This window comes from Salminus brasiliensis, chromosome 6 (genome assembly GCF_030463535.1).
Source record: "Salminus brasiliensis chromosome 6, fSalBra1.hap2, whole genome shotgun sequence".
In the NCBI taxonomy this organism is placed as follows: domain Eukaryota; kingdom Metazoa; phylum Chordata; class Actinopteri; order Characiformes; family Bryconidae; genus Salminus; species Salminus brasiliensis.
This window is the reverse complement of record NC_132883.1, coordinates 10,397,914-10,416,186: the sequence shown is the minus strand read 5'-3', so window position 1 is coordinate 10,416,186 and position 18,273 is coordinate 10,397,914. Positions and strand designations below refer to the sequence as shown.

The 18,273-nt window shown below is 41.5% G+C and overlaps 1 protein-coding gene across 3 annotated transcripts in view; it reads left to right on the top strand.

Moving 5' to 3' along the window:
* The window catches only part of spats2 (spermatogenesis associated serine rich 2), a 28,820-nt gene extending 11,446 nt beyond the window's left edge, over nt 1–17,374 (top strand). For all 3 annotated transcript variants that reach the window (XM_072681583.1, XM_072681584.1, XM_072681582.1), the window contains exons 3-13: nt 1,501–1,580; nt 2,625–2,733; nt 3,958–4,007; nt 4,883–5,120; nt 6,189–6,392; nt 8,511–8,646; nt 10,326–10,384; nt 12,778–12,887; nt 13,682–13,784; nt 13,894–14,048; nt 14,174–17,374. In XM_072681583.1, coding sequence (XP_072537684.1) covers nt 1,501–1,580; nt 2,625–2,733; nt 3,958–4,007; nt 4,883–5,120; nt 6,189–6,392; nt 8,511–8,646; nt 10,326–10,384; nt 12,778–12,887; nt 13,682–13,784; nt 13,894–14,048; nt 14,174–14,446 — 1,517 coding nt within the window. In that variant the 3' untranslated portion in view covers nt 14,447–17,374. The remainder of the gene's footprint in view (nt 1–1,500; nt 1,581–2,624; nt 2,734–3,957; nt 4,008–4,882; nt 5,121–6,188; nt 6,393–8,510; nt 8,647–10,325; nt 10,385–12,777; nt 12,888–13,681; nt 13,785–13,893; nt 14,049–14,173) is intronic.
* Nucleotides 17,375–18,273: the final 899 nt, after the last annotated feature.

Here is an 18,273-nt window from a genome sequence, read left to right as displayed (position 1 = left end):
ATGTTCTTATCCTATTCTATTGGCAGTGGATTGGACAAGCTCTTTGTGACTGTGCATTTGCACATCGGTGTCAGCATTGGGTGCAGCTTAAATTAGCTGAATGCCTTCATTAAAATTAAGGGGGTTGAAACATTTATACATTTAGTAGATGTGCACAAGACTACTCAACAGCAAGCTCCAAAGAACTCGAGGTTGTCAGTGCATGTTCGTACACTGCACAGATTCGTGACTCCTAAAATACTGGATGGTTGTCTCTCCAGCAGCCTTTTACCACCTTCTTACGTCAGTATACTTGTACAGTATAACGAACAGTGCATATCCCTGCTGGCTGTTCAGGACTCAGAGTGCAGGGTCAACCATGCTATGGCATCCCTGGAGCAGTGAGTGTTAAGGGCCTTGCTCAAGGACCCCAACAGTGGCATCTTGGCGAGTGTGGGTATCCAACCTACAGCCCTGTGGTTAATAATCCAGTGCTCTAACCACCAAGCCACCACTACCCCTGAGTTTTCACGCACTACACTCTTTAAAACCTACGATGCTATCTACTGCTTTTTGCTGTTTTTCCAGAAGTTCCTGCTGTTTTTTGAGGCTAATCTTTGATGGTGCTGCTTTGTAAGGATGGGTCTGCATCTTATTTATCTGACTCTGCATCACAGGCTTGGCCCAAGTGGAAGCTGTATTAGTAGAAGGCCACTTCATTACTCGCAGTAGTTCCATTTAACTCCCCTCATTTCCATTAAATCCATATGATGGTACAGTGTCCATGTGGGCTTCTAGCATCCTGTATTCATAACTTGCCCACCCCTGTGAGGGTTTAGTACTGCTGTGTGTGTGTGTGTGTGTGTGTGTGTGTGTGTGTGTGTGTGTGTGTGTGTGAGCAAGAGGGAGGGAGGGAGGGGGGAGGGGGCAGCGGGAGGCTTAGGCTGCGCTGGAACGGACTTTGCGTTTGGTGGCAGAAGTTTCTCAGAATGACTGTGGGTAAGTATAGGCTCTGCATGACCGTCTCCGCTGCCTCTTTTACTAAAAGAAATCAAGGGTATTCATGTAGCGTTCTATAAATCCTCCACGTTTTTCAGCACAGCTGGAACCTGTTGTGGAATATCTGCTGCAGATTAGGAATATGAGTTGCTGTTTCACTTTTGTAGCAAAGCTCTACAAGTCTATAGAGGGGATTTGTAAAACATTGACTTTCCTGCTGAGAAAATAACTTTTTAAACTTTGTTTTATTATTATTATTAATTTAATAGGGTTTGCAGGTATTTTGTGTTCCTTCCCTTCCCTCTCTGTCTCTCTTACTCATTTTCTCTTCCTTTCCCCACTCAGTCTCTTTTTGGGCTCTTCTCTTGACCTAAATATTTTAAGGGAAGTCCCACCGCCCCCCCTCTGCCAAGTCATGCAGGACTGTCAAGCTCCAGACGGTACAGTTCAGCCCCAACTCTTAACGGTTTCTCTCTCTCTCTTCCTTTCTCTTTTTCTTTTTTCTTTTCTTCTTCTTTATAGACGCATCTGGAATTGTGTTTGACACGCACTCCAAAATGGTGATGTCCCAAGGAGGAACGTTTGAGAAAATGAAGGAAAAGGTAATAGTTCTTTCCTATTATTATTATTATTGTTGTTGTTGTTGTTATTATTATTATTATTGTTATTATTATTATTATTATTATTATTACTTATTCTTATTCTCCCAGCTTTTTGTCTCCTCATTTTTCCGTCCTACTGCTTTCTCGTTTCATCTTCTCACTGTTACCCTCCCATTTCTTTCATCTCTTCATCCCTGCTTCTTCTCTGTTATTGGAATGTGGCAGAGCTGTAGAGATTGCTGGCGTTCCTAAAGCCCATAATCAACTCAAGTCATTGACTTTTTGAGTGTTCTCCACTCTCTGTAATTGAGCTGCTCTGTTGTAGTTTTCTCCTCCATCCGTCTCTTTCTCGCTCTCTCTCTCTCTCTCTCTCTCTTTCTCTCAACCTAAAGTTAACGCAGGTTCAGCCCAAACATTAAACAAAAGCCATCTGGCATTATTAAATATTTGTTTTGGATGCCAGTTTTATCACTCTATATTAACGCCTTGTTACATTGAGAGGTGCTGGTTGTTCTGGTTGATCTTCAGGGCAAGTTGTAACGTTTTCATAGGCCCTGTAGGGTTATATTGGGTTATAAATTATCAGAGGTGTGGCTGAAGTGCTTATGAAAGGAGAAGGTGTCACTAAGGGCTGCCGGGTCATGACTTGTGCTTCTCTATCCTTTCATACGTCTGCACCACGCACCAATTACCCTGAAATAGGTGTCACCTTTGTGTTTTATCTGCCTGTTTGAATGTATTCAAATGAATAGGACCCATTTAGCTATTAATAGAAGGTTAGATGTTTGTTACAGCAGCACAATTGAGGGCTAGAGGATACTGCTGATTTTATTCATTATATTGGACTAGCTGTGACAACCTCCAGACAACCACATGCACCAACACCCACCAGTATTAAATTTTTTGAGGCGTCATTTCCTCCTATCTGCAGTGGCTGTATTTGATCTGTTCTACTGCCCTCCTCCAACTCTGTGGGTGCGCGCACACAAATGCACACGGCCATCTTTGTCTCTGTTTCTTATAAGTCTCGGTCTCTTTCTCCAGATTAATGCAGTGAGAGCGGTGGTTCCCAACAAGAGCAATAATGAAATCGTCCTGGTTCTGCAGCACTTTGAGAACTGTGTGGATCGGGCCGTCCAAGCTTTTGTGGAAGGTACTGTTCGTCTGCACTGCACTGTGTCCATATGCATGTAGTATCATAGGTGGCCTGCTGATTTTAGATCTGTTTCGCCTGTTGAGCGAGCTTTGTATGAAACATGAAAGTGTGTACCTAAAAGTTCACACATGCATGAAGGTATGCTGGAATGCAGCTCAGGTGTGTTGTTGAAGGCGTTGTTTAAGGGGAACAAAAAAGGCTGACTCAACGATGTGACTTGTTTAAATGGTCATGTAATGAGATGTAGCTTGATAGTTAATCATCTTTTGTGGACAAGGCAAATGGAATGCTTATTCAGAAACATCTGTGTACAGATGCACAGATTTCTAAATGTCAGTCCTTGAGTATCAGTCAGTACAGTTCGGATACTCAAAAATAATGTAAACTACAAAGCTTTAAAATACTTCTTTAAAAATACTTCTTTATTGACTCCTTCCTCTAAAGAAGATCTTAAAAACTGCCTATTGTGCTCCAAAAAAACAGGAAACTGTGTGATTCCTAGTATCGTATTGGTGTCGTATCTTTACATGCACACAAAGTTATGGCACATTTAATGTTATGTTTATTTTACATTTATTTACATTTTATTCTAATATATTATTATATACAGTGAATAAATCAGTCCTAAAAAATGCAGAAAAATGTCATTTAAGTTTTTGATTAAGTCTCGTAATGGATTTGTTTGTGCGTGCACTCTGAGAGACATCTCAGAGAAAGGATATGCTTTATTGATTTAAAATGGAGGTCCCATTGTGATCCAGTGCTTTCCTCCGAGCGTGTTGGCTGCCTAGGGAGGCTGCAATGATGACAGTTTGAAAAGAGGCGGTTGCTGACTAGTGTCGGGAGCATTGCCAAGAATAGAAACTGAGTCTAGAGCCACTTTGATTTAGTATTACAGAGAATGCAGTAAAATAAAAAAAGGTATACGTTTTACTGTAGTTGTTCAGCATCTCCTAAACTTTCTGCTGTTCTGGAGTACTGTAATTAAATCTATGACCTCGGTTCAGTGTAGTTCTGTTTTATATTGTGAGTTTTTTGATTCTCGCTTGAGAATTGAATGTTGAATATGTGGCGACTGAAGTGTATCTAGTGGTTTTATGGAGTGTGTTGAGGGTGCACTGTAATGATTGTACTGCACATAGCATGTTCTGTTTTGACGACCAGTGACCAATTATGACTGACACCATAAACCTTCTGCTTGTTTCTTTTTTCTACCTTCAGGCAGTGCAGTGGAGATCCTGAAGGAATGGAATGTTACTGGTAAAAAGAAGGTGCGTGCCAACAGAGTGACGCGTTAAGAGAATGAGGGCGCAGGCCTGCGTCACCACGTTAATTTGTGTTCACTGTTCTGCTAAATTTAGCATTCAAAGAATTTTTGCTTTTCTCAGTAGATTAGTAATTTCTAAATGTAGATCTGCTATGAAGATGGTATGTTCAATGTACGAAAACCCCTACTTTTTGTATTTGTGTCTGCAGTTAAATACTTACTGCGGAGATCATTTTCACAGGTTGCTAAAACTTACGTACACACGCACACGGTAAATCGTAGAGGATAGATAGATATCAATGTCTAGATGGATAAACAGTGGCTGTTCTATCTAGATGACTTTACAAATAGCCACACATGCAGCCTTTCATTTGTCAGGTTACCTTACATAAACTGCTTTTAAAAGTAGATCTGTGGTCTTCAATAAAAAGTGATTGGCATGTTTGATTATAATTATAGGCTTTGCAGAAGCATGCAGAATAATGTCTACAAGTAGGAGCGCATTAAGGCGTAGATTGATGGATATGGTTTTTGTATGAAAGAGACCACTGTGCCAGGACGTAAAGTAGGCCAAGCTGTGGTATTGGTAGACAGTGGTGTACTTCAGTTGAAGGAGCACACAAGTGCATTGTAAGTGGTTGGAAGTCTTGATGGAAATGTCTCCAACTATCTAATTTCTGTAGTTTTAGTTTAGACATGCAAGTAAGTGGAATGTCTCCTAAGTTCCAGTCTTTCTTAAACCATAAACATGTTTCGGGTTCTTGGTATTTATTTAGTCAGATTTTAGAACTGGTTTATGCTTGGTTTTTCCTCCTGGGTGAAGTGATTTACTCTGTGTAACACAATTTGTACATTTTGTACAATTTTTCCAATTGACAGCCCAAGAAGAAAAAGAAGCCCAAACCCCAGCCTGAAGCTCCAGTTACTCCCGCCACCTCCAAATCGGTCCCACCAAATCAGGCCGAGTGTGCCGCTGCTGTTAACGGTTTCCATGCCAATGGTTCTGCTGGTGCTGATGGGGAATCTCTGGACTCCTTGAGTGAACAGCTAGACTCCGCCTCCTTGGACACGACTGAACTTGAATCAGAACCCGCCACACCCGAGCTCTCCATCACAGGTAATCGTGAGCTTTATTACTGCAAGCTGTCTTTAGTGGCTGTATATTTTTCCCTCCTGTTGGAAGGATTTGCATTGCTGGCAGAGAGTACAAATAATACATACATCACTGTAGAATAGCAACGATGGTTCCAATTCTTGCAGATGTAGAAGGTAGGGACCGAATCTGTAGTTCGTTTGTACACTTTTTGTGCTGCTTGGGTGCATTTCATTAGCAATGCAAGTTACAAGAGCTATGCAGTCAGACTGGCTTTCTAATCCAGTACACCGGCAAACTAGTGAATAAAATGATGTATTCTCTTGGGCACAGCATGCAAGCTTACTGTTCTCTTATTGAGCTTGGAGAGGGTAGAGTTTGGTGATGTGATTGGCAAATAGTGATGAAACAGAAGTGTATTTCTATTGGGAATATACATAATATTGATTATTACTTGTAATTGCTTGATTAGCCTGTGCAGTACTGTTATTTTAAAAATAAAAACAAAAGCATTGTCAGAAAGAAACCTTGAGCAAATTACAATTTTGTTGGCTGTGAGCATCCTGGCCAATCGTTACACCTACCAGATAGGTGTGTGGGGGGGGATTTTTAAATCAAAGTATTTATGTAAGCCACTAATCATAAAGGGTTGAACGCATTATGTAGCAGTTTGCTGCCACATAAAAAAGGTTCTGTATAGCAACGTATTACTATATTGTAATTTTGTTTAATATTGTTGCTGTCACACAAATGGCAAATGTACAGGAGAAGGGGGAATAACCAACATTTATACATTTACATTAACATAAATTTATAAATAAAAGTACAAACATTTTGGACCATTTCTGTTGGTCTGTTCATCATGACATTCAGGCACAATGTTAAGAACAATCAGATTTTGAGAGCTAAAAGATATTTGTCCTTAACATGTAAAATCTGACCGTTCTACTATCCACCAAAAATTCTTACCAAGCAAAGAACCCTTTGCACCTCTAAATGATTTGCCTTCACTGAAGAACGTTTAAAGTTTAGTTATTTGTATTATTGCTATATGCCATTTTCCAACTAGTTTGTTTCTTTAACTTTTCACAGGGGGAGAGGTAGAGTCTCAGAAAAGCTTAACCCCAAGCCCAGCCCCTCAGCAAGGCACCAATAATGGGGCTCGACAAAATCAGCACAGTTCCCGTGGCAGCAAGTCCCGTCCCAGACCTTCTACCAGCTCCCATAATGCCACTGGGGCACCTTTTCATCCCTCTGATGACAGCCAGCAAGGGTCATCCACAGGCCGAAAGATCGGTAAGGGTGCTGTCAGTAAAAACCCAGTAACGCTGCAACAGTATGCTGTTATACCTGGCATGGTATCGTAATGCTGAGAATTTACCGCAAAATATGAGGTACCCTCAAATTTGGGGCGTACCTTTTTTTTCTTGTTGTTGGCATAGTCTTTATTGTTATGTTAGTCTGGTTAACTGGCAGCAGTGCAGTGCCACATATGCTGTGACCTTCCAAACAGATGTATGTGTGATCTTTGAAACCTTCTGTCTTTCCGGTCTGAGCCATTCCTCTTTCACTGTTTCGATGAGAAAAGCTGGTGTTTCTCACTCTCTCACTCGTGCTCTCTTTCTCAGGCACACAAACCACCATTCTAAATTTAACTAGCCTGAAATAACTGGTATGAGGCTGATTGAAGTTCATAGGCAGTGTAGAAGAAGAGCGAGGTTTGGGTGGTTTCAGCACTGTACTACGTGCTCTCTATAGGAGGGAAACTGATGAGAAATCATTTGAGGCCTCAGTTTCTGTTCCTCAAAAAGCTTCTGTATAGTAGTTATAGGGGCTAGAAGATACATCACATCCAGGCATGAGTAATTTTAAAGTGTCATGTTGTTCTTGTTCCTTCATTCAATCTGAAGTTTGCGTTTAATTCCAGTTGGTCCTAGACTCTAGATTCCTGTTTTTGTTAAAATATCCTAGTGAAGCCTAGATCAGGTTTAAACTACACGACTTTCAGAGTTCTCAGATTGATGTACTTCACACCGTATAACTTGATGTCTCATAATCAGGAATGTTTTAGTCGTTGTGATTTTGCACACTACCCAACTGCTCAGCGACACAGGTTTGCGAATTACACCATTGTTACCTGGAAGAACCAATGACCGACTCAAGTCTGTCTGCTATCAAAAACCCTGTTTTGTCACAAAAATGCACACGAGAACCGATGTGATGGCATACACAAGGCTCACCCTGCAACCTCTCTGATCACATCTTTCAGCAGTGCGCAAATGGCAACCAAACCTGTGCATAGCGACTGCCGTTTTCCGAGCTGAGGCTAAAATTGTGTAGTGTAAACCTATAGAGAACCTCTGATAGAGAGATGGAGAGATCCATGTATCTGTCTGTGGAAGTCAACTTTTATTTTTTTCTCAAAAACGGATGTCAAAGTGCAAATCAGTTTACAATAACTGACAGTACCTAACTGACAGGGTTGTGGGTTTAATACACCCTTAACGATGGCTGACTGCTCCAGGCATGTGTACTAACTGTCCACCGCGTGTGTCCCCTCAACATGTGTTAAAGGCAGAGGCCACACGCATGCCACATTAGAAGCATTAGTGTTGCTGACAAGTCTGTGTAACTGCTTAGTTGTATCAAGTAATGCTGTGGTTAGGAACCACGACTAACAAACTGTCAGTGGTAGACGTGCACCAACCAGGTGTGTGTGTGCATGTGTCCAAAGTGGCCAGTAAGGGTGTTTAAATACTCCCATGAAGTAAATATGCCTCCAGCCCTAAGACCAAACAGAAGCAGTGTAGACATCCTGAGAGTCTTTTGTGTATAAACTTTTTTCCATACTTGACTAGATTACACTCCAGATGTCGAAGTTATGCTCTCAGGTGATTGTGTGTTTGTTGGTTTGAAGCAGGCATTCAGTTGAAAGGCTTTCAGTGGTTCTATTATCCACCACACGCTGAAGCCAAGAGACTATAAGATCTCACGGGTATCGAAGAGAGCGTCTGTCTATACTCTGCAATACTCCCACAAGCCTCAGAGCAGCGAAGTAAAGGTGCATGGGCCACACACACAGACCCACTGGCACATTGCACAAGGGAGGTGTGTGTAGCAGTAGGGACTTAAATGTCTCTGGTGTTATCCAGAGCTTTTGTTGACCATCTGTGTGTAATTGGGTCTTTTGACTTGTTTACGCCTTTGTATGTGACTAATTGAGTCACTGCTTGGTGTGGCAGATAGGCCTGGTTTCCATCTGGCCCCTGGCATCCTTGTGGCTTTATGGTGAATTTTAAGGGTTTCTCTCCTGCTTTACTTTGTAGGGGGTTGTTCAGCAGAGACACTATAGCATGTGTGAATTAATGGAATAGACAGTGTAGATGTCATTGTTTCTCTCTTTCTCTCTCCCAGCACCAAACATTGATCGCTCAGTGAAAGATCTGCAGAGGTGTACAGCATCTTTGACGCGGTATAGGGTGGTGGTGAAGGAGGAAATGGATTCCTCCATCAAGAGGATGAAACAGACCTTTGCTGAGCTTCAGAGCTGGTGAGTAATACTTTTGTCTGTTTTTATTTATTTATTGTAAAGGCATGTTCTAGAGTACAAATACTAGTGGTCTAATGATTCAGCCCACAGCTTAATTCAAGCCACAATACTGAGTTCATGATTTGATGTTCTCAGAATATTCTGAACACAATTCAAATTAAAGCAACATTATGCAACATTTTTTAAACAATAAAATAAAAAATAAAATAATAAAAAAAAGTTAATTGGTTGGTTTTTGAAGAACCCTTTTTGTAAATGATAAATGCGAGCGTGAAGAACACTTGTGTAGCTGGTATAGAACGAACATTACAATTATTGGTGTTGCAACAATGCACTTGCATCAGATATCACAATAAATAGAATGCCAATTTTCCACAATGCGTTCTCATGTTTTAGTGTTGCAATGACGTTACACACCTAACCGACAAAAAAACCTTCAATGATCTTCCAAAGGATCTACAATTTTCATTCAGTCTTTGACTTTGACTGTATTTGACCGTATACACTTTCCAACTGGCATTTTTCCTTTGCCTTATGGGTATATAAAAAAAGGTCTTTCAAACTACCGCCCATGTTGGCTTTTTGTTTTTGAGTCCTGTTCAGATAACCATTTGTAAATAAGCACATTTAACTACCTGACCAAGCTCAGGGAAATATGTTCCAAAGCTTAATTGCAGGTTTATGCAAAGCATGATTGTGAGTGTATATATAAAATGACTGCTCTGACTTTAGGAAAATTAGTGATGTAGTGAAATGCAATGGGATATGGTCTTGCTGCTGCTGCACTAAGATAGAAGTTATAGAAGCTAGTGTATTATATTATAGTGTATGCTTATAGAAGTTAGTGTAGCCCAAATTCTATTGATCTGGTGAAAGCATAACCTCTTTGGTGTAAACTGTGTACCTTCTTTGTCTTATTTATTACCCTTATTTCACTGTGCTTTCTGACCATGCCACCATTCATACAACTCCATAGCCATAGAGAGGATGTTTACCTGACACAAACACAGAGTTTGAATGCTAGTTATTTTGAGCCAGTAGTTCTGAACATGGCATGATCAACCATGTGAGGCCTCCAGTGAGTGTTTACAGTTTTAATGTGGGCCACACTTCTTCTGTTCTTCAAATGGGCTCTCAAGTCTCATCTTGGTGGCTAGTTGTTCAGCTGAGAAATAAGCAGACATTAGTGGTTGTGATATGCAGATCACAGGTTACTGTGCATCATCAGTATGTCTAATCTGTTTACCTTATCGCACTCATGCTCTAAGAACCTTTGGTCTGGTTGACTAGCATATGGGGCCTGCAGATGACCTCTTTCTGACTCAAGAAGAGTTTAGATGGTTGGGTCTGTCTTGTGTCTTATGAACAGTAAAATTGAGGGGGAAAAACACACATTTGAGTTGCCCCACATGTTGACGCTCAGCTAAGACATGATCTGGTATTTTCATGTTTGCCCTGGAGGTACAGCAAACTTGCAGCTAGTTAGCCAGTATGTCCTTGTGTAAGGAAACAAACTGTGTAAACGACTTGATCTTATCTGAAGGTGGAGTCTCTTATAAGGTTATTCAGAGAATACAGCAAGTAATCAGTCAACTTAACCTCTTTCTTTATCTTTCTTTATAATCCTCCGGATAATGTTGAAAGTGCAATAGCTTATTGTTTCTTCTCTTGTCTCTCAGTCTTATGGATCGCGAGGTGGCTCTGTTGGCTGAGATGGATAAAGTCAAAGCAGAAGCTAGTGAGTATTTTTCTGTGTGTCTGTGTGTCTGTGTGTCTGCATCAATCAGTCCACCCTGTTCTATTGGTCCTACCCTTGCTTGTTCTTCTTGAGTGCTTGGGTGGATCACCCAGGGTAGATCACTTGGAGGTGGTGGTCTCATGGTTCGCCCAACACCATGGATTAAAGTTTAACCATACAAATTTCAAATACGGTTGTACTGCCGCTGTTACATTTTTTTCTAACATTGTGCCACGAGAGCCATAAGGCAACCCATCGAGCACAGCCGCATGTCTGCAGGGATATCGCTCTGGTGTGTCTCAAATACAAACCTAGCAGTTTTGATTTTTTTTTTATTATTATTATTCTTGTATTTTCTTTGCGCTTATCTGGAAAAATAATGTGACTCAAAGTTTTAAGTTTTTTAACTCAATTTTTTGGAACTAACTCCCAGTATTTCTCGTTCTTGTAGAGCATCTGAGTCACAGAATAATCCTGGTGATTTTTCACCATCAGTCTTGCGCAAATTTGCAGTTTGTATGCACCTAGTGTGATGATAGTGGTGTGTGCAGTGTTACTGTTCAGGAATGCATACCTCACAAGGAGGTCATTCTCCTGGACTTCGCCCTAGGAAACACTATCAGGTGTCAGGTCTCCCTCAATGGCCCTTTTGTGTCAGTGTGCAATTAGGAAACTGCAACCTGCAGTAATCCTGCTTTCAGCTTCTACACTCCACTCACTCTCTCTCCTTTTCTTTTCCTTTGCTCTCTTGTCAGTCTTTCAGTTTAGAAAAGGGGGGGGGGTGCTTTCTTTCTGTGTAGTCATTCTACCTGCTGCTTATTTGCTGCTGTCTATATTGTATGTGGACAGAGTGCTGAGGTTCCCTACAATCTTTTAATGTCATCTTTCAGTACACAAACACGCAGTTGGTCTCTGTCTGAGTGTGGCAAGCTCAGTAAAGCTCTAAATGTGTGTGTGCATTCTGTTTTCAGAGACCTGCACACATCTTTAGCTTATTAACAGCTTCCGAACGCCAGGCAGCCTCGGTGCCTGAACCTGATGGAACCGAACATCAGGACTGTACTTTGCGTTGCTATTTGTCTGACTCTCATTTAGACTTCACTGGCTGTGTTTCTATTATTGGAACACTGGGGAATGGTGGTGGACCCTCTTGAGAAGAGTTCTTGATGAAAATGGACTTTAGACTGGCTCAAACTGACTGAAGAAAAACTTTACTGTAGGGCTTGATTAGCTGTCCTTCACAGCTGAGGGAGAAGGAATAGGGAGGGTGATTTTTATGAAGGGCCACTTTTTCTCAACTTCTTTCAACTTGACCAAGCAAAGCATATCTGTTAGGCGGACTTTTTTTTTATTTTTTTTTTACTTTTTGTGAAGACTGAACAAGCCACCGTTCATGATGCTATAAAGTACTGTGAGATGGTAAAATGTTCATTTGCTGAGGAATGCATTTATTGAGTATTTTAAATTGTAGAATGTGTGTCTGGTTGGGATGAACAGTCCTCAAATGTTATTTAACAGGCTTATTAACAACACTGATTTTATTATTAATATTATTATTATTTTTATTTCCTTCCTCCCAATGTGAAACCTGCTGTTTTTCTCATTTTAAGGAGGATTTATTGGGGTGGGGGTGGGGGAGCTTTGATAAACAATGTGCTTTAACTTGAACTCAATCAGCTAGGGTAGCCCAGTTTATTAAGGTAGCAGATGCTGGAGAGATCAGATGGTAAAAGCTAGCGTTGGCTAGCATTAGCTTTTAGACTAGTGTTGGTCCCCGCTTGCTCCCCCGTTTTGTTTTTGTCTTTTTTATGTGCCAATTTTAAACTTCTCTTATGTGGACACTGACACACAAAAAGCCACGATCACAAGGTCTGGTAGGCGTTGCAGTCTGTATTCCCAGAAGTAGCCCTAGAGTTTGGAGGTGATGTGCTGCTTTTCGGCGTCAACAGCACCTTTGACTAGGATTTGCGCTGGTGGACTGGCCTTAAAAATGGCCAGTCAATAGTGTTACGTTTCAGCTTTGGAATGGTCAGTTTTGCAGCCCCGTTTTGATTGTCGGATTTTCTTTTGATGGAGGAACAACCGCTTTAATGGTTTGTCACTTCCATGAAATTCGTAGTATTAAACTACTGCAAAGGGAATAACCCTTTTAAATGCTGATTCCCTCTCAACTAGTGTTGAAGGTGGAATAAGCCAACAGTACATTGGTGGAATGCTGCCTCCTAACACACACACTCATGTTGAATGTAAGTATGTTGGCTCACACCTAATCAAACAAGCATGTTTGCAGATAGGCGTCTACACCGAAGGTATTAATCAACCTTAAACTTGTATCTAAGAACCAGGTGATGTGTTGTGGTGTCGTGACCTTATCTACTTTGCGTCTGGTTTAGTGGTCATCCTGAACAAGCGGCAGAAGCGAGCTGAGGAGCTGAAGAGGCTCACAGACAAGTCTGCTTCAATGTCTGAAGAGCAGCTGACGGAACTACGTGCAGACATCAAGGTATGTGCATGCACAGGTTCATGTTCTCATAATCGTGTGACAACAATCATATGTAAAATGTAATTAATAGAAACACATTTGTTAGAAACGATCACCCCCACTTTTATTACTGCTTAAAGCTTAACTTTTTTGGAGGTGGACCGTGCAACAGTGATGGAAAGCATGCCAATAAATCCAACAGAAATGGTTAAAAAAAATGGTCCAATCAAATCATAAATCATATTGAAATGCAGTGGGGTTATTTGCATGCAAGGAAAAAAAAAATATGTGGAGGAGTGAGGAAAATCTTTCTCCCAATCTTTGTTAGATACAGAAAACAGTTAAGAAATGGAAATGTTATGGAAATTTCTGGCAAAGGTGGGCATAGAATGTCCTCACAAAAAAAAGTGTAGTTTTTAAAGTTTAATTAACTCACTCTCAATAGTTGAAATAAAAATTGTGCCCATATGTTTTAAAGCCCCTGGGAACCTAAATCTAAGATTTCTTTCTAATTAAGTTACTCTGTACACTTACTCTTGGGGCCCTGAGAAGCAAAATTATGTCTAATGAGTATCTTCCCGAAGTCTAATAAATGTCTGCTGTATTTTACCAGTTTTTCTCTCCTCTCTATGAATTGGGTGCTTCTAAAAGTCTGAGCATCCTGGAGAGAGAAAGCTAAAGCTGCCCTGCGTCTCCAAAAAAATGACCAAAAATGATAAATAGTGTTTCCAGGGGCTTAAATGGAGTGTCCCAGTTCATTTTTCCTTCCTTATGGCTGTTCAAACATTTTACATCACTTTTCCTCTCTCTTTCAGCTCTTTGTGAGTGAGCGGAAATATGATGAGGATCTGGGGAAAGCTGTTAAGTTCACTTACGAACTGGATCCTCTCAAAGCTAGCATCATGGCCTTTGGATCAGGTATTGTGTTGGCGTGCCTATGCATGTGAGATCACTTCTCAAATTCATTTGTTGGCTTTGTTAGTTGCACTCTCTCACTCTCACTCTGTCTGTCTGCCACCCTCTCCAGTGTATCACCCTCAGACGGGATACTCAAACCGCTCTCGCTGTAGCTCCACTTCTTCTTCGGTCACTGGCCCGGCCCCTGTGGAAGCCCAGCCTCCCCCTCAGACCCATCCCCAGGCCTCTGGTTACCCAGGCCGCCCCAACGTTCCCCACAAACAGGTAATGTTTACACATGTTCTGTCTCGGTATCCCCTTTACTGCCACTGTGATAAAATGCCCAGGCCTCCGTTGATTTAACTAATCACCTTTATCCTGCTCTCTCACGCACCCTCTGCTTACTGCAGGTGTTCCAGGGTAATAGGCGTATATTTCAGGGTTACCAAGGTGGCCAGCGCCACAACGGTGGCTCGTACCAGGACCGCAACCCCAACCGGACCAACTACCGCTACCATGGAGACCAGCGTCACCAGGGTGACCGTGCCCAAGCAGATGGCCCCAACTCTCAGTTCTCCAATAGTATGAGGGGCCCCTCCCACCCTTCCGCATCGGCCTATCGGCAGGATCGGCCCGCCCCTAACGGGCTGCCGCAGAGGCAACCTCGGACCAACTGCCCCTGACACCTTCAGAATGTCTCCCACTTGCCTCCGTTATGTCTCCCCAGTCCCTTCCACTTCCCTCCTGTCCCTGCACACACCCTTCCCTCCCTTCACACCCTGCCCCTCACCATTCCCTCAGATTCCCCTCAACACTATGCCCTTGATCACACAACTATTCCATGTGGATGAAGAATAGAACTCGAGTTTACATCTCCTTCCCCTCCCTGTGGTCAAACTGAGCTGTAGTGCCACCTTGTCCTGCCCCTGATCACCTCTCATCTTCACGGTTTCATTCCTATCATGTTCTCCGCATTTCTATATATATATATATATATATTCCTATGTTCTTTTAAAGACCATCATTTGTTGTCATTCTCCTCCCCTTCAGTTGTTGCAATTATTTGTTTCATTTTTTGGGAGAGTTTATGCATTCGACACCGTGGTAACTTTATTCATTAAAAAAAAGTCTTAATTCATGAAGTGATTAGTGCACTTCAAGGTTTTTTCTTTAAGCTTTACTTTCATATTATACTTTTTTCCGTATTATACTTATACTGTTTTATTTCATTTTTCTTTTTTTCATTGTTTGAGCTTTAATTTCCCATTTTCATGTCTTTTTTTTTTTAACTTCATTCTGTCTGTCTTCCAACTTTATTTTGTGTAATTTAGAAAAATTGTGATGTTTAGCTCTTGGGCGTTAACTCCCTGAGATCTTTTGAGATCGTTGCTAGATTGCAGTGTTCAATAGTGCATAAAATTAGTAAATTAGTCTTTTGTTTTTCCCATTTCGGAAAACGGAAAGCAGAAAAAAAACTGTTCGATTATGTAGGACCTTAAAGAAGTGCTGCTGACCTAATAAATGCTCAGAAGGTCCAGTGTCTTGTCTGAAACTTCTGAGCATGATTGATTGACCCTTGCTATGTTGCCTTATGGCCATGGTGGTTTTTCTTTTCTTTTCTTCCTTTTTTTTTATTTGTTGATCAATGTTAACAGCTTTCTGTTGAGTTCGGGCTCTGCTTCGTTGTTTATTTTGCTGAGCAGAGGCTGGGTCCTGGTTTGGTTCCTCTCAGAAAAACCAGTGCTCTTAACCCTGCCTGATCATGCTGGAGCTCACTGCTGACAGCCTCGTGCACCTTTCACCTCTGATTTCAAGGCTGTAGTGGAGATGGAGGTTAGGCCTGTGCATTACTCTCCTACAGTATGCATGCAACACATTGGATATACTTGCCTTTGATCACAGTACAACCTCACTCTCTCAGTGTGGTGTGGGTATTTTTATTTTAATTTTTTTTTTCTTGATGAAGCGGCTGTGTGCGGGCGTTCGTTATGCGTGCGTAATGTAACGAGTTCCTAGTTCTTTCACATGCGTATATACTGCATTAGTATCACTCAGCTTCTTGACCTGTACCTGAATGTCAAGGAATATTCAGCAGAATTGTTTTCTGTGTATCGTTTGAAGTTTGTATTGAGTGCATGTCATGTCGACCTGTGTGAAGGTGCTAAAGTGAAATGTAGGATTTTTTTTTTCTTCCTTTTTCTCTTTATATATTTTCCACAATGACTGAACAAAACAAACTCCAGTGATATACCTCATACCATACCGCTATGGCTCTGCCAGTCTGTGCAGAGAATGGGGCCCTTCTTGCTTTTGAGACCTTTTTCCATTTATTCGAATGGCCTTGTAGCAAGTTCCATTCCCTTTCTTTACACTCTTAAAAATAAAGGTGCTCTGAAGGGTTCTTTATTCGAGGCCATATAAGAGCCATTTTAATAAAGAAGATGTGATTGTGAAGAACCTTTTTAAATTGATAAAGAACTTCTACATCCACTTCTTTTAAACATCTAAAGAATTCTTCACACACAAACACACACACCTCTCTTTTGAGAAAATGGTTCTTTATGGAGCCAATTGTTGTTCTGGCATCGCCTAGAGAACCATTCACAGCACCTTGATTTTGTAGGAGTGGAGTAACTCTCTACAGCATCTGCAGTCGTTCCATTTTCTGCTGGATCTGTAGGATCGTCTTTTTCTTCCTTTCTTTGGTTCTCTCGGTTTCAGTCTGGCAGCGTTTCCAAGGAGATAAAGATCTGTTATGTTTTTGCTGCGTCTTTGTGGTTTCTGCAGGTGATCCCTGAACCGGTCACTTGGTACCATCACTGTGTGCCAGTTGTCACCTTGCCGTGTGTGTGTGTGTGTGTGTGTGTGTGTGTGTGTGTGTGTGTGTGTGTGTGTGTGTGTGTGTGTGTGTGTGTGTGTGTGTGTGTGTGTGTGTGTGTGTGTGTGTGTGTGTGTGTGTGTGTGTGTGTTTTTTTTCTCAGTCTGGTTTTGCATTCATCACTCATGGGTGATAAACCAGCACCTCTGCTTCTCCTCTGTAGCTTTCAGCTGCTCCTTCACTGGTCAGAGCCAGTGAAGCCTCAAGAACCTTCACGTGTGGCCACGTGGCCTCCAGCTTACAGTCTCTTTCACAAGAAAATCGGATCTGCTTGTTTGTTGTGGTTTTGAGTGTTTGACCTGGGCCCGATGGTTGAAGTTTAAGGTGGTCACGAAGGAGGAAGTCTGGATCACTTTGTACACCATTTAACCATAAAAAATACAACAATTAGCCGTTTCTGTCTTCATGTAAATTTATCACCAAAGAGATGTTGTTCAAGTTACTGCCTTCATGGATTTCACTGTTCTTATTTCTACTTTGTAGATGCCATTTCCTACTGCGTGACTCCGAATGATGATTTCTATGACCGTTTATATATATATATATAATATTTCCATTCTGCCCTTCTCTTCCTCAGTCCTGTCTGTACATATGTATCTATATATTTGTTTTGGAGTCCTTGCCCAGGGCCACATGTATGTAGTTGTATCACCAGGCCTGTGGTTTACCTCCAGTTGTAAAGAGAAACCTTAGTTTAGTCAAATTTTTCCCGATGTATAGAAAACTCCCCCCCCCCCCCCCCTTTTTTTTTTTTTTTTTTTTTTGTTTTTTTTTGTTTTTTTTGTTTCCAAGTATGAGACAACTGTAAACTCAAGTGCCTTCTGTCGTTCTTTCCCCCATTACACACTCATTCCCTCCCTACGCCACCTTTTCCCAAGTGTGGACCAAAGACATCTTCCAGACCCCTCCAGACTCTGCCTCCAATCTATGTGATGACTCCTCCCCCTGTCTGGCTACAGTACCCACAGCACTTGGACAAGCCCCTCCCCCATCTCACTGATTGGCACACTTCTCATTTATTATGAATAATAATAAAAAAAGAATTGTTAGCAATTGCAGAACACCTGTTTCCAGGCTTTGTGTTTTCTGTTTGAAGCATGAATGCGCATCAAAGTTCGGGTTTAGTGGAAAAGCAAATTCCCAATGTAATTTTGTCCACAAATAGAGCTGATTAGATGAGATGGGTTTGGTATGCAAAATTAGCTTTTTTTTTTTTTTTTTTTTTTTTGGTGTTGCTGCGCTCGGTGGCTAATGCTTTATGGGTAATGGCTGACCAGTAGAGGAAGCTCATACATCTCCGATTAGCACTGTGCATGCCTAGATCATTACACACGTATAGGAAGCTGGACTAGCAAAATTCAGCATTCAAGCTGGCAGGTGTTTTATAGGTTTTAGCTATGTGATGAACATTTACATTTACATTTATGGCATTTAGCAGACGCTCTTATCCAGAGCGACTTACAAGGTAACTCCTATTACAGAGGCCAGTGTAGTGTTAGGAGTCTTGCCCAAGGACTCTTATTGGTGTAGCACAGCATAGTCACCCAGACTGGGAATCGAACCCCAGTCTCCCACGTGGTATGGTAGTTCACTGGCAGGTAGTGGTGTTATCTGTTGCGCCACACCAACCAC